Here is a 13157-nt window from a genome sequence, read left to right as displayed (position 1 = left end):
ATTAATGAGCACACATTTTCATAACCATCGCACTTCAAACAAAAATTATGAATCCTAGTTAAGGGTTGTATAAACAATTTTATTTACACGTCTAACTGCGGCAGTTATCTAATTTTGATAACTATAACTGCAATATATACTTCAAACAAAAATTATAAATCCTAGTTAAGGGTTGTATAAACAATTTTATTTACACGTCTAACTGCGGCAGTTATCTAATTTTGATAACTATAACTGCAATATATATGCAAAAAAACTCCCTTTTTCTTAAATAATAATCATTTATTATATCTTTGATAAAAAAATCTGAGGGGCCGGATCGACTAAGCAAAATGGGCCGAATCGACCATGGGACGGGCCGTCTAGGGACGGATCGACTAGGGACGGACCGACTGTGGGACGGAACGACCTGCTACCACCACAACCAGTGCCGTGTGAAAAACATACGTCTGAAGATTGGTGAGGCAATATTGACAACTAAGTCTACTGTTAAAAACCTCGGTGCTACCCTGGACGCCACCTTATCAATGGAAATACAAGTCACCTCCGTGGTAAGGAAGATGTACTTCAACATCAGGAGAATATCCAAGGTGAAACACCATCTCACACAGGAAGCGTGTGCGAAGGTCATCAATGCAACAGTCATACCCCACCTTGACTATCACAATGCCCTCGGGCTTGGCATGACCGATCGCCCCATGCAACGACTACAAGTGGCTCAGAACAACGCTGCACGTTGTCTTACATGAACAGACAACATATTTCGCCGGTTCTTCAACAACTAGACTGACTGCCTATAAATCAACGCGTTGTGTTTAAATTGCTGAAAAGCATACACAAGTCACTACACTCTTTCTCAGCACTAGCATACATGAGAGAGCTATGTCCTGTTTACCAGTCCCATAGGACCTCGAGATCATCATCCGACCAATGGAAACTGGTAGTGAAGAAATCATCAAACAAATACGATGCAAGAGCCATAAAAACACTAGGTGCACAATTGTGGAATAAATTGCTACTGGAACTTCGTGAGCTTGAAGCACATGGAGCATTCCGCAAGAACCTAAAAACACTCTTGTTCAAGCGTGAATATGGCCTGTGAATGTAAAATTCCGTGTAACATCAAGGATTCCATGTGCAAGCTCTTGCAAACTGAATTTTTATCCAGCATACGAATACCTTTATGCCACTTGTATCTTGTAAAGTCAAAATCGACAACTTTTGTCATTTTACTACCATGTTTTATTCAAATTCTTTCTATTGTTTTATCATTTCCTTTATAGCTCTTGCAGGTTTTTTATTAGTATATTATCAATGATTATTAGCACAAACACTGTACAGCGCATAGAAACTGTTTGTAATTTTGCGCTTTATTAATGAATAAAATAATAATAATAATAATCATATATATTATATATATCCATTTGAAGAATACAAAGAACAATTATTAATGATCATAGGAGGAATATATATACAAAGGCTAAAATCCGGTTAATAAAAAAAAATTGGGTTACTTCAACAATTTACAGCATGTGGTGTCTAACTCTATATTGAAAATTCTTGGTGTAACAATTTCAAGAGAGGTTCTAAATGTCAATTTCGGGAATAAAGCCATCTATGTATTGGTTGACAAGTTTGGAATCCGTATGGTTCTCTAGCAAGGGGTTTCCAGGTCTCCTTTTGTGGTGGGGAGGGAATTTCTCAGATTTGGAAGCAAAATGCTTTTTCAAATTTGACATATCTATGGGTTCGTCGTCATATTTGCCGCCCGTTTTTCGTAGTCCCATCCCTAAATCTTTATTTTTTTCGTGAACATCCGAAGATCCACTATCTTCAAATTTAAGGCACTGGTCTGTTTTCAGCCGAAGATTTTGAGCCATGTCATTCACGTGCTCTCTCCTAGATATTTCGCGGAAAACTGGATCCTCACCCTCCGAGTCCGGACTTTCTTGCCTCAAAGATTTCACTTTAGAAAACGCTCCCGATGGACCCGCCATTTGATGAGGTGGAGTTGTTCCCCTGAAATAAAATATAATTTAAAGTAAATTCAACTTAAAGCAACTCCAGTTTAAGAATTGCCTGTTTGTAAAAATGTTATGAGAAAATTGAGAAATTGAATTTCTTATTCAGAAGGTTATATAAATAACGGCCTACCAAAAATCAGATACTTTCATCCGCTCTTTTGTTAGCTTTTTCTTCCTGTATACAAATATGATAAAGACAGAAGCAATACATAAACATATCAAAATTGCAACCAGTTTGGCAGGATTGATTTCGCATGTGTAGGAGGCTAATTCATCATGACAGTCGTACATCAGAGGACACGGGTTAGGGACACACTCGTTGCTCTCAATTTCACACCATTGTCCTTCGTATCCATTGTCACAAATGCAAACATAATTGCTGAAGGAGATTGATCGAACTTTATCATTGCAATCTGGTCCATTTGGATTCATCACACCACAGTGACCATTCACACACGGATTCTGTAAAACAAACACTTCAAACCAAGCGGCTTTACTGTACCACTGAGCAGAATCGTAAACCAAAAGTCCAAACGCAACGTGGCCGTATGCAGTGGTATTTAATTTCAGATATAAGTCAAAAGAATTCAATATACTTGGAGGAAATGACGTGTTAAGGCTCTCAAGCAAAAAGGGATTGGGTAATTCTGTTTCTTTCAGATCGAAAAGCATATCGTTAGACGCGTTGTTGTACACTTGGTGTGTTAGGGAATCATTCATGTCAATATCAAAAGCAGAGAATGATCCTATGAAGTATTCAATATCTCCGGCTTCTAGTATTACTTCAATCTTGTTTTGAGCCTTCGAATAGAATGTTTCGTTTGATGATGAACCAAACAATACTGATGGTCCGTCATTCACATTGTCTACCAGTATCTCGAATGAAATGTTAAAACGATGTGCCAATTCTGACGATTTGACGCCGGAAATAATTTCTGTTATACCGATGTAGACAGTGTCATTTCCCCAGAAATTTTGGGTTGGTTGGTACTCTAATATACCATCACTAGTAATGTTGGCATAACCATGAACAGGTCCTTGAAGCAAATTCAATATGACGTTATCATTCTCGCTGTCATCCCAATCAATTTTACAACGCAAGAAACCATCCTCGCTTATTCTCTCCATTGTCGTTCTTATGATAGGTGAGGTGTTTTGAAGTTCCTTCTTTATTGTCACCAATGCAAAGTGCTGGGGCTCTTTGAGAGTAACGGTCTGAAATGTTTGTCTTTTGATTCTTTCATAGTCACATTCGCCAATGCAAATCTGTAGATAAAAGTATAGTAGACACAATGTTTTACTTTTAAATGTAAATGTGTTTCACACGCACATTTAGCTAAGAATAATCAACATTGATATCTATTACACTACTGTTCAGAATAATTAAACATTTCAAGATGTCAAATTGTCAGTATAGACACTTTGTTACATGTATTTATTATACCCGCTTTTCCTTCTAATAGTCCGAGGAATAATTCTGCTTCTATAATATAACTTATACTCACTTTTCCTTTTAACACACTTTGTACATGATCCACATGCAAGTTTTGTACACAATTGTCATCTAACAGTTGCCATTCTTCTGCAGCTGTGAAAAAATATCAATACGCATTTGATAAATAACAAACGACGAATACATTACACATACTATGTGTGGCGAACCATACTTTTCAAACGATATATACATGTATAAGCTGATACAGAAAAATCTTCATGTTTATGGCTATTTAATCGTTTATTCTGATCGAGTGTTATTATAAAACGTAAAAAACCCTCTATTTTCTATTATCAAAAATATATAATTCTTATACCAGATGTTGAGTCCACATTACCAATCTGTCTAAAATATTAAAAAATGTCTATAAATGTATATGCGAGTTTTTCCTGACTGAGCTTCATCTTTTATAATATGTCTCATGTCGCCTTAAGCTGCAGCGAGGTTTATGCTGAGTTGGATAAAGCCGCCCTGAACTTTGATAGTGACCCCAGAAAATACTGTTTCATAGAGCAATGAATTATATTAATGCAGCCTAACGCTACCTTTTGATTTCCAGTTTACAACCCAAGATAACTCATGACGACATCAGGAAACTCAGTGTAAAGCTCGTTACAGTTCAGACACAACAGTGAAAACCCACGATAGTGTCAGAGAAAACTTGGGAGAATCCAGAATGACCTCAAGCATTTATGAGAATGTGAGGGCTTTTCAAATACAGTAGTGTATAATTAGTCCAACACGATCCTGGGAGTGAATGATTCGAATGGATTTGATTCCTCACGTGACGATGCATGTATTCTTGGGTATATACAGACCCTGAAGCGTGCTACTACACCTCCAAAGCATTTCGTTTCGTTCCTTGCAAACCGTTCACCGTTCCGTGCAGACCGTTCACCATTCCGTGCAAACCGTTCAACGTTCCGTGCAGACCGTTCACCGTTTCGTGCAGACCGTTCACCGTTCCGTGCAAATCGTTTCGTGCAAGAATCGTTCCATGCATGATCAAGCCATGCCCATAGAAACATGCAGATCGTTCAAACCACGCCCTTAGAAACGTACAAACCGTGCAAGTTATTTCGGCATGGGATGTAGGACAGGTAAACATTGTTGGGAATTTGAGCATTGTTTAAAAATGACTTTAAGACAATGAAAATCTGCAAATAATTAAAAGAAAAAAGTTTTTTTTTTATAAAACCACCAGGCAGAGCAAACTCCGATACCATTTTATCACCCTTGGTAGTTTCTAGCAAGTGCACAGACATATGTATCTCTGTCCTCGTTATCTTTTTTTTTAATTTGCATATAGGAATAATTTATTTGTCTTGTTACATTTGTATGATGAAGTTTCTTTTTTAAAAAAAGAAGATAGTTTCATCAAAATCGTTGATCGGAACTGTCTGCATAATGCAAATACTAACCTGTGTATAACTTGTATATTCTACGCAAATTCCATGGTCCCTTTTTTACAATAATAGAGGTAATTTAATCCGGGTATTTGATATTAACATTCGTACAGAAGGGGTGAAAATCGGCGGGGGCAATTGAAATATGACAAAAGATGTGTTTTTATCTTTAATGCAACAATCTAATTAAAATTGGATGTTAGATCCGCTCGCATATCTGTTGATCATTACTGTAGTTAATAATTATTTGTTTTATCTATTCATTTACATGTATATGATTTATTTCTCAATCTATTTCAATCGCATTTTGATTGTTTCTTTTTGTTTTGTATCTTCCCTTCTTATCCAAGGTGACAAGTTCTTATCTATGTCTAGATGCACCCCCCTCCCACTCCCCACCGAGAATATGTTCCAGTCTTACGAGAAGTTTTTAAATCATTTTATCTGTTGTCATACACGTTTGTAAAAATGTATATTCAAGATATGTCTTTGAGAAGATGCCTGGAATATACAAATTGCACACGTGTTTTAACAGCACTCAGATTGAATGTACAAAAATGGCGATACAGACAGACGCGGGTTTTTTAATGAATTTAATAGATCAATGAATAAATAAAGTTGAATAATAAATATTCCATGACAATACAATTTATGCATCTTTTCCCTTTATTTCCGAAGTTGAAAAATATTCATTTCCTTTTATTCCAACGTGTTCGTAAGTCATTGAACTATTCCTTGTTTAAACTAACCCCAGAATGACACAAATAATGCCGAAAACAAGCAAAGCATGCAGGTCATGCTTAGCGTTTTGTGCAGACCGTTCACAACCCTCTCGCCGACCAATAATATTTCAATCTTTCCTGACAAGAAATTTCTTTAAATCATTTTATCTGTTTTCATACACGTAGACATGTATTTAAAATGTATAGGTTTATTCAACATATATCTTTTGGAAGAGGCCTGGAATATACAAATTGCAAATGTATTTTAACGACACTCAGAATGAATGTACAAAAATAGCGAAACAAACGCGATCATTTCATATTCAGTTTCAATTAATTTAATAGAGCAATGAATCAATAAAATTTTATTAATCAATATTCCGTGACGATATAATTTTTGCATATTATTCTTTTATTTCCGAAATTAAAAAGAAATTATTTGTTTTCATTCCAACGTACGTGTTCATTGATCTAATAAGCAAAAATGGAATTTAGCCTAATATCAAACTGCTTATACATGATACAACTTTTCAACCATATCAACCTGAATTCATTAAAATTTTATGCAAATACAAAATAAGGTTCTAGGAATATTTATGACTATTTAATATCAAAATCACAGCATCGACCTATTAGTGAAAACAAATGGGATAATGATTTAAATTTGCAATTAGATTTAAATTGGAAACATGTATATACAAACATCAAATCTGTAACAAAAGATTCAGGACTGATATGGTTCAACTATAGAATCATTCATAGAATATTGGATACTAACAAACTCCTACATATATCAAAAATTAAAAACTCTCCACTTTGTTCAATATGTGCACTAGAACCAGAGACAATTAAGCATATCTTTTTTTATTGCCCTTCTATCTCTACACTATGGACAAAATTATCAGATAGGATTTTTCAAAAATCTGGTAAAAAATGGGATTTAGTGTACAAACTGTTATTGTTCGTTTTCCAGAAAAAGAACACAAGGTTTTAAACTTTATAATCCTCTTAGTAAAGAGATACATATTCCAATATTCAAGAAAGAATGTCAATATTGTTTTTGATCATGTTTTGAAATGTATATGATTACTACATTTTGGAAGAAAAACTTACAGAACAAATATTTTACAAAAAGAAATGGTTTAAATGGAAATGTCTTTTCAATTAATGATTACAGCATTTCTACTTTTTTAAACTATAAGTACTAGAATATACATGTAATTGTCTATATCGCTTTCTTTAATCTGTATGAGAGTGTGAGTAAAAGGTGTATATGTATTTGTTGAAAATGATAAAAAAAAAAATGAAATTTACCGCGTCGTAGATGAGCAATCATTTTAAAATGAATCATTATCATTTCTTTGCAAGGTGAAGATAACGAACAGTGCTCAACATTTTCTTAATATCTAAAATACTGCAATAATATTGAAATTATTTGAACCAATTAATATGGAAAAAATCAGAGCGTGCAGGCCACGCCTACCGTATCGTATCGTGCAGACTGTTCACAAAGCGTGCAAGCCACGCCCACAAAGCGGTCAGCGTTTCGTGCAAAGCGTTTCGAGCAAACCGTTCACCGTTCCGTGCAGACCGTTCAGCGTTTCGTGCAATCCGTTCAGCGTTCCGTGCAGATCGTTCAGTGTTTCGTGCAAACCGTTCACCGTTCCGTGCAAGAATGTTTTCGTACCGTACCGTGCAAGTGGTGAAGTACTACCCTTCAGGGTCTGTGTATATGTATATATATATATATATATATATATATATATATATAGGGTGATTGTTGAATGAAAGTATATTGTTCATCGTCCCTCTCGAGAATTTTTAACTCATAAAGACGTCACCATTGCAGTGATGGGCTGCAAAATTTAAGTATAGGCTCAGCGCTTACGGCCTTTGAGCAGGGAGGGGTCTATATTGTACTACACCTGCTGTGACATAGGACCTCGGTTTTGCGGTCTCATCCGAAGGACCGCCCCATTTAGTCACCTCTTACGACAAACAAGGAACACTGAGGACCTATTCTAACCCGAAGTTCCACGAGGACATGTATATAATTTTCACTATCTGAATATCATATTCTTTGAAAAGGGATGGGTTCTTTCTTTGTGCCAAGTTGACTGGAAATGAAACATTTGAATTGGTGAACTTAAAGTTAAAATATGAAAGATTACAGGTATAAATGATACAACAGATAATTTCTATCAGGATAGCTGATCTGAGTGTTCAGCTGGTGTAAGCTTGTAAAAATCTTTGAAAGTAGGTCAGATAATGGTACTTCTATTCCAGACAATCAATGCTGGGATTTCGGAAACCGTCAGGTCTGATGTGTTGATGCTTATAGTAAAATCTATCCATCGGTTGATATCTGTATCACCAGTTGGAGACATGAAGAAGGACATGTTAGAGAACATCGTTATTCTAAAAACAAGCAGAAAATTGATAAGATTTATTCAAACACATTGTGTGGCAAAGCACATTCAGTTCTAGAATCACTATTCAAACATATAATTAAAGGACAATGGTATATGTACTTTGAAATACAAATCAAAGCAAGTTTTTAAAACATTTACCTTCGTCTTAATGATCGTGAAGTTTTAGAACTGGAATCGGATGGATTTACAATATATGATTTATAATGTGGCCCACCAGCTGAACCATAGTTTATTGTCATGTCCTCTTTCGACAAAACTCCAAATGATATGCCACCTTTTGATCCTGTAAATGGTCATATGATTAAATCGGTCTTAGTTTCTCCCGTCTTACATTGTAATGTACTAGTTAAAATAGATTTGAATCTAAACTACATTAGGAAGTTGGTTTATCAATTTGACATGAATTAAAAAGTGAAGATAACGAAACGATATCAATCTAAAAAAAATCATAAAGAATAAAGAATAGGGCAAACATGGGTCCGTGGGCACATCGGAGGTGGGATCAGCTATCTAAGGCGAACAAGCATTTTGAAAGATTGCATAAGCAATACTTGTCACCTACCGGCGCCACCATTAATTGACTACTCTAGTTAATACTCGAGAAAATGTACATTTGATTTTGTTTAACTTTGAACTGCGGCCCGAAACATTGGTACATGTATCAAGTCACCATGTTTATCATTGTCGAATTAATTTAATGTTTTGTTGTTGATACAGTTGACGAATGTAGTTTTATCAGGGATGAAATAGTGATCAGGTCTTCCAACAGTCTGTTGGAATTCTCATGGGCATGAACTCTGCTCCTTTGTCAGCTGACCTGTTTCTATATTCATTTGTAGCAGAATTTATTAAAAACAACATCTACCCGAGAAGAAAAAATATCTTGCTGTGGCCTTCAATTCCACATATCGACGACGTTTTGTTTATTAACAATAATAACTTTCATTCATATGTCGATTCGATATATCCCTGTGAGCTCGAAATAAAAGACACCACAGTGTCGCCCACTTCTGCTTAGATATTTTATTGAACGTAGACATTAACGGCAAACTGACAACTCATCTAGGATGATTTCAGCTTCTCCATCGTCAACTTCCCATATATATGTAGCAATATTCCATTATCACCTGCATATGGTGTTTATATCTCTCAACTGATTCGATACGGAAGAGCTTGCTCTGCGTATAGTCAGTTTTTAAATCGAAACAAGCTACTGACAAACAAGTTGATGGTGCAGGGGTTTCAACAGTCTCGATTGAAGTCAGCATTTCGCAAATTCTATGGTCGTTATAACGATCTAGTTCGTCAATGCAACCTATCATTGGGTCAAATGCTGTCTGGCGAGTTTCATACTGATTGTTAAGGCCGTTCTTGGCACACTGATTTTGACTGCGGATAACTCCGTTTACCTGATCAGGATATAGGGCTCACGGCGGATGTAACCGGTCAACAGGGGATGCTTACTCCTCCTAGGCACCTGATCCCACCTCTGGTGTGTCCAGGGGTCAGTGTTCGCCCAACTCTCTATTTTGTATTGCTTATAGTAGTTATGAGATTGATCACTGTTCGTTATATTCACCTTTGATAGTAGTCTTTGTACAAAATACGTGGGGGAGATACTGTGGAATCATTAGAATTCGTGGCGGCTCAATTTTCGTGGAATTCGTGGGTACCCCTCACCCACGAATTTACATCCTCAACGAATAAAGAATTATAATTACATTCCAGAGTTATCTTTCTTACAAATATATAAAGCCACCAAATTACGTCCCCACGAACCCGTAAAAATTCAGCAATCCACAAAAATTGCCCCCCCCCCCCCCCCCGAATTTAAATGATTCTACAGTATTTGAATAACCGTGCAAATGGAACAAAAAAACTACACACCTATATTACATTCATATCTGTATGTTAAACACTTATAAAGGACTTCAAAATACATGCACTATTTATAAATTACTATCAACTGTTGAAAGGTCGATTTCGAATACCCGCGACTGCAGGAATGCGATAAATTGCGAACTGCCGACGAATCATATTCGTACTTCGCTCACCGAATACAATGAAATACCCACGTAATTAACAGATTTCATATATATTTCCATTGATATGTTCCTTTTGTGATTAATGATTTCATTTACAGAATCAGTAACCGAGGGTTGTCGACTGCCTCTATTCAGATGTCCTACGTTTACCGCATTTTCATCGGAACATAATTCCGATCCCGATGAATAAAAATTGTACAATGGAAAAAACAATTTCTTCAAAACATGTTGATCAAACGATGCGAAAATCGAATTTGATCAGTAGTTTTCCAATCTGAAACTGCACTACAAGTTTCAAATGAATCCATGCAAGCATAACAGAAAAAGTACGGAACACCAATAGGGACATACTGACAGTCAGACAGAGAGACAGACGGACATATGGAGAAGAACGCTATAGCCTCCTTCGGTTTTACAAACCGGTGGGAAACTGATAAGCATCCCTCGTTGACCGGTCAAACCCGAATATCTACTACACTTAAATACATATCTACTAGCAAAACAAAAACAATTTGATGAAAGGTACCTTTAGGCTTTAAAGTGTACAATTTTAAACGATTTTTTTCATATGTTTGCACTTGAAACTTGATATCGGGAATCATCCTATTAAGTACGACAAGATGAATCTAGCTACTTTTGGTGCTTTAAAGTATTTTTTTCATGTTCAGTGGCTTTTGGTATGTTTGCAATATCCAACCTATGTTTAGTATTTACTGTAGAATCATTTACATTCGTAGGGGCCAATTGTCGTGGATTGCTGAATTTTTACGGGTTCGTGGGGACGTAATTTCGTGGATTTATATATTTGTAAGAAAGATAACTCTGAAATGTCTTTATTCGTTGAGGATGTAAATTCATGGGTGAGGGGGTTCCCACGAATTCCACGAAAATTGAGCCACCACGAATTCTAATGATTCCACAGTAAATTATTTATTCCATTTAAAAAGGAATTATATCACTTCATTACAAGCTTGATAAAATGACACAATGGTTCTTGAGATGGAGTTTAGTTAGACTAACACAAATGATACTCAAGTTGTTTGTAAAAAAAAATTCTGTATTACTTATATTTATAAAATTTAGAAATTCATTTCAAAATTAAGAATTATCTCCTCATGCATATCTCTTATCCTTGGACGAATTTGGCTCTACTTTTTCGACACGCTGTTTTTGGCTATATTTAGCTCTAAAACTTCATAGTTATTTCGGAATTCAAACATTTCGGTTGAGCATCACTGAAGAGACATTATTTGTCGAAATGCGCATCTGGTGCATCAAAATTGGTACCGTATAAGTTTTACATTTACATTCTATTCAATACATGAAACCAAGCAATACAAATCACAGTATGAGAGAGAGAGAGAGAGAGAGAGAGAGAGAGAGAGTAAGGTTGTCATGGTTGGAGAGTAAACATAAGGATGTCATAGTTGGAAGTATTTAAATATTAAGGCTGTCATAGTTGGAAATATTGAGCTTATATGAAATATACCCGTAATGTCAAGGATGCAACTAGTAAGGGTCTGCACGTTTTAATGTAAAATACTATGAACCCTTTATGTTCATAATATCGGTCCAAGTTTCCTATTTCATTTTGAAGTTTTCAAGTTCACAGTTTTTGTAGTCATACAATGCATATTTCAATGTTGAAATGTGTGTATTGATATCTATAAGTAATTCGTAAATATATAGTTTTTTTTATTCAAACAACACTTCCTATAGGTGTATGATTTAAAACTCAGAAAGATTAAGTATGTTTCACTGGTTTTAGGATCGAGGTTAAGTCCAAAGATACATATTAATGGATTAATGAAATATATTAAGTCTTGAACAACAGGGCACTCCAAAATTTTATGACAAATTGTATCTTCATATGTATTACAAAAGCTGCATAATCCACTTTCTTTCTTTCTTTTTTATCCAAGTTTTGATAAGATGAATGACCCAAACAAATACATTCCAATGTCCTGCAGGGGCATACAAATAGAACAAATAAGTCCAAGTTTGTACTGAACAAACACTATATAATGTTTGAGGGATATTGAATTAAAATTATAAAAGCCAATACTAAATTTATAAAAGTGCCATCAAGTAAATTTACCATTTATATCTATAGTCATACTGCTGCTCGATGAGTTGTGCAATGCACCATCTACAAATCGACCGTTTGTTAAAGATATCTTGTGATTTTTCCTTCTTTTGAAAGACACTAAGTGATCTTTTGGTCCTGCAAAAGTGAAAATAATGCATTACGCATTGCATGCATTTGAAACAAGAATAAAATAGCATTATCAAACAGGAAAACAAAATTGACTTATTTCCGATAGTATTCAATGCTTGTCCCTACTACATTTATTAGAATTGACCCAGATTTTAGAGACTAAAATGAGCGTTGAACAAGATTGAATCAATCGACGCAAACTGACTAGCGCTACTAGCACTCAATCAGGAATAATTGCTAGTATTTACAGTCAGCAAGTAAAATATTAAACAGCACTTTTAGCATGAGCTCTTTTAAAAGAAATACCCTGTACTGTTCCATGCAAATATACTTCATATTCATTTGACATTTTGAAGACACGAATTATAGTTTTGCACTTTAAGATGAACCGCACGTTTTTTTTTTTAGAACTATATAAAAAAAGTTTGTTTTTACGCTGATATGAATATTTGCAATGCTTACATTAAATCATATAATACACTTGTTTGCGTGTAATAATATGTATTCTTTGATGTTGCTCCTGTGTTAAAGAAATCATTCGTTTTTCATACTATTCCATTTGTGGTTGTTGAAAGAGTAGACGTAGTCCATTGTGTGTGAAATGAATGTATCAGTCGCTGAAATATTGCTGACTCAATATATATTCAACCTTTTGATGAAGGATCATTAAATACTTTCAAATATCAGTAATATTCTAAAGATTTGCACTCCGAAATTCATACGATGAACAACTATGCGACGTTTAACACAAGCTGTCATAAACAATACCGAAGGGAAAAGATGGGGCTATATTATCATTTTAAATAATAATATTA

General features: G+C 35.2%; 1 protein-coding gene across 1 annotated transcript in view; it reads right to left on the bottom strand.

The window, feature by feature from the left end:
* Positions 1-1392: 1392 nt before the first annotated feature.
* LOC125651665 (uncharacterized) overlaps positions 1393-13157 on the bottom strand; it is a 33258-nt gene continuing 21493 nt past the window's right edge. Inside the window, exons 10-15 of the mRNA XM_056167190.1 lie at positions 12223-12348; positions 8218-8362; positions 7923-8065; positions 3530-3612; positions 2155-3290; positions 1393-2019 (exon numbers count right to left, since the gene is read on the bottom strand). Of these exons, the coding sequence (XP_056023165.1) occupies positions 1587-2019; positions 2155-3290; positions 3530-3612; positions 7923-8065; positions 8218-8362; positions 12223-12348 (2066 nt within the window). The 3' untranslated portion in view covers positions 1393-1586. The remainder of the gene's footprint in view (positions 2020-2154; positions 3291-3529; positions 3613-7922; positions 8066-8217; positions 8363-12222; positions 12349-13157) is intronic.

Source organism: Ostrea edulis, chromosome 5 (assembly GCF_947568905.1).
Source record: "Ostrea edulis chromosome 5, xbOstEdul1.1, whole genome shotgun sequence".
Taxonomy (NCBI): domain Eukaryota; kingdom Metazoa; phylum Mollusca; class Bivalvia; order Ostreida; family Ostreidae; genus Ostrea; species Ostrea edulis.
This window is presented reverse-complemented; position numbering and strand designations above follow the sequence as displayed.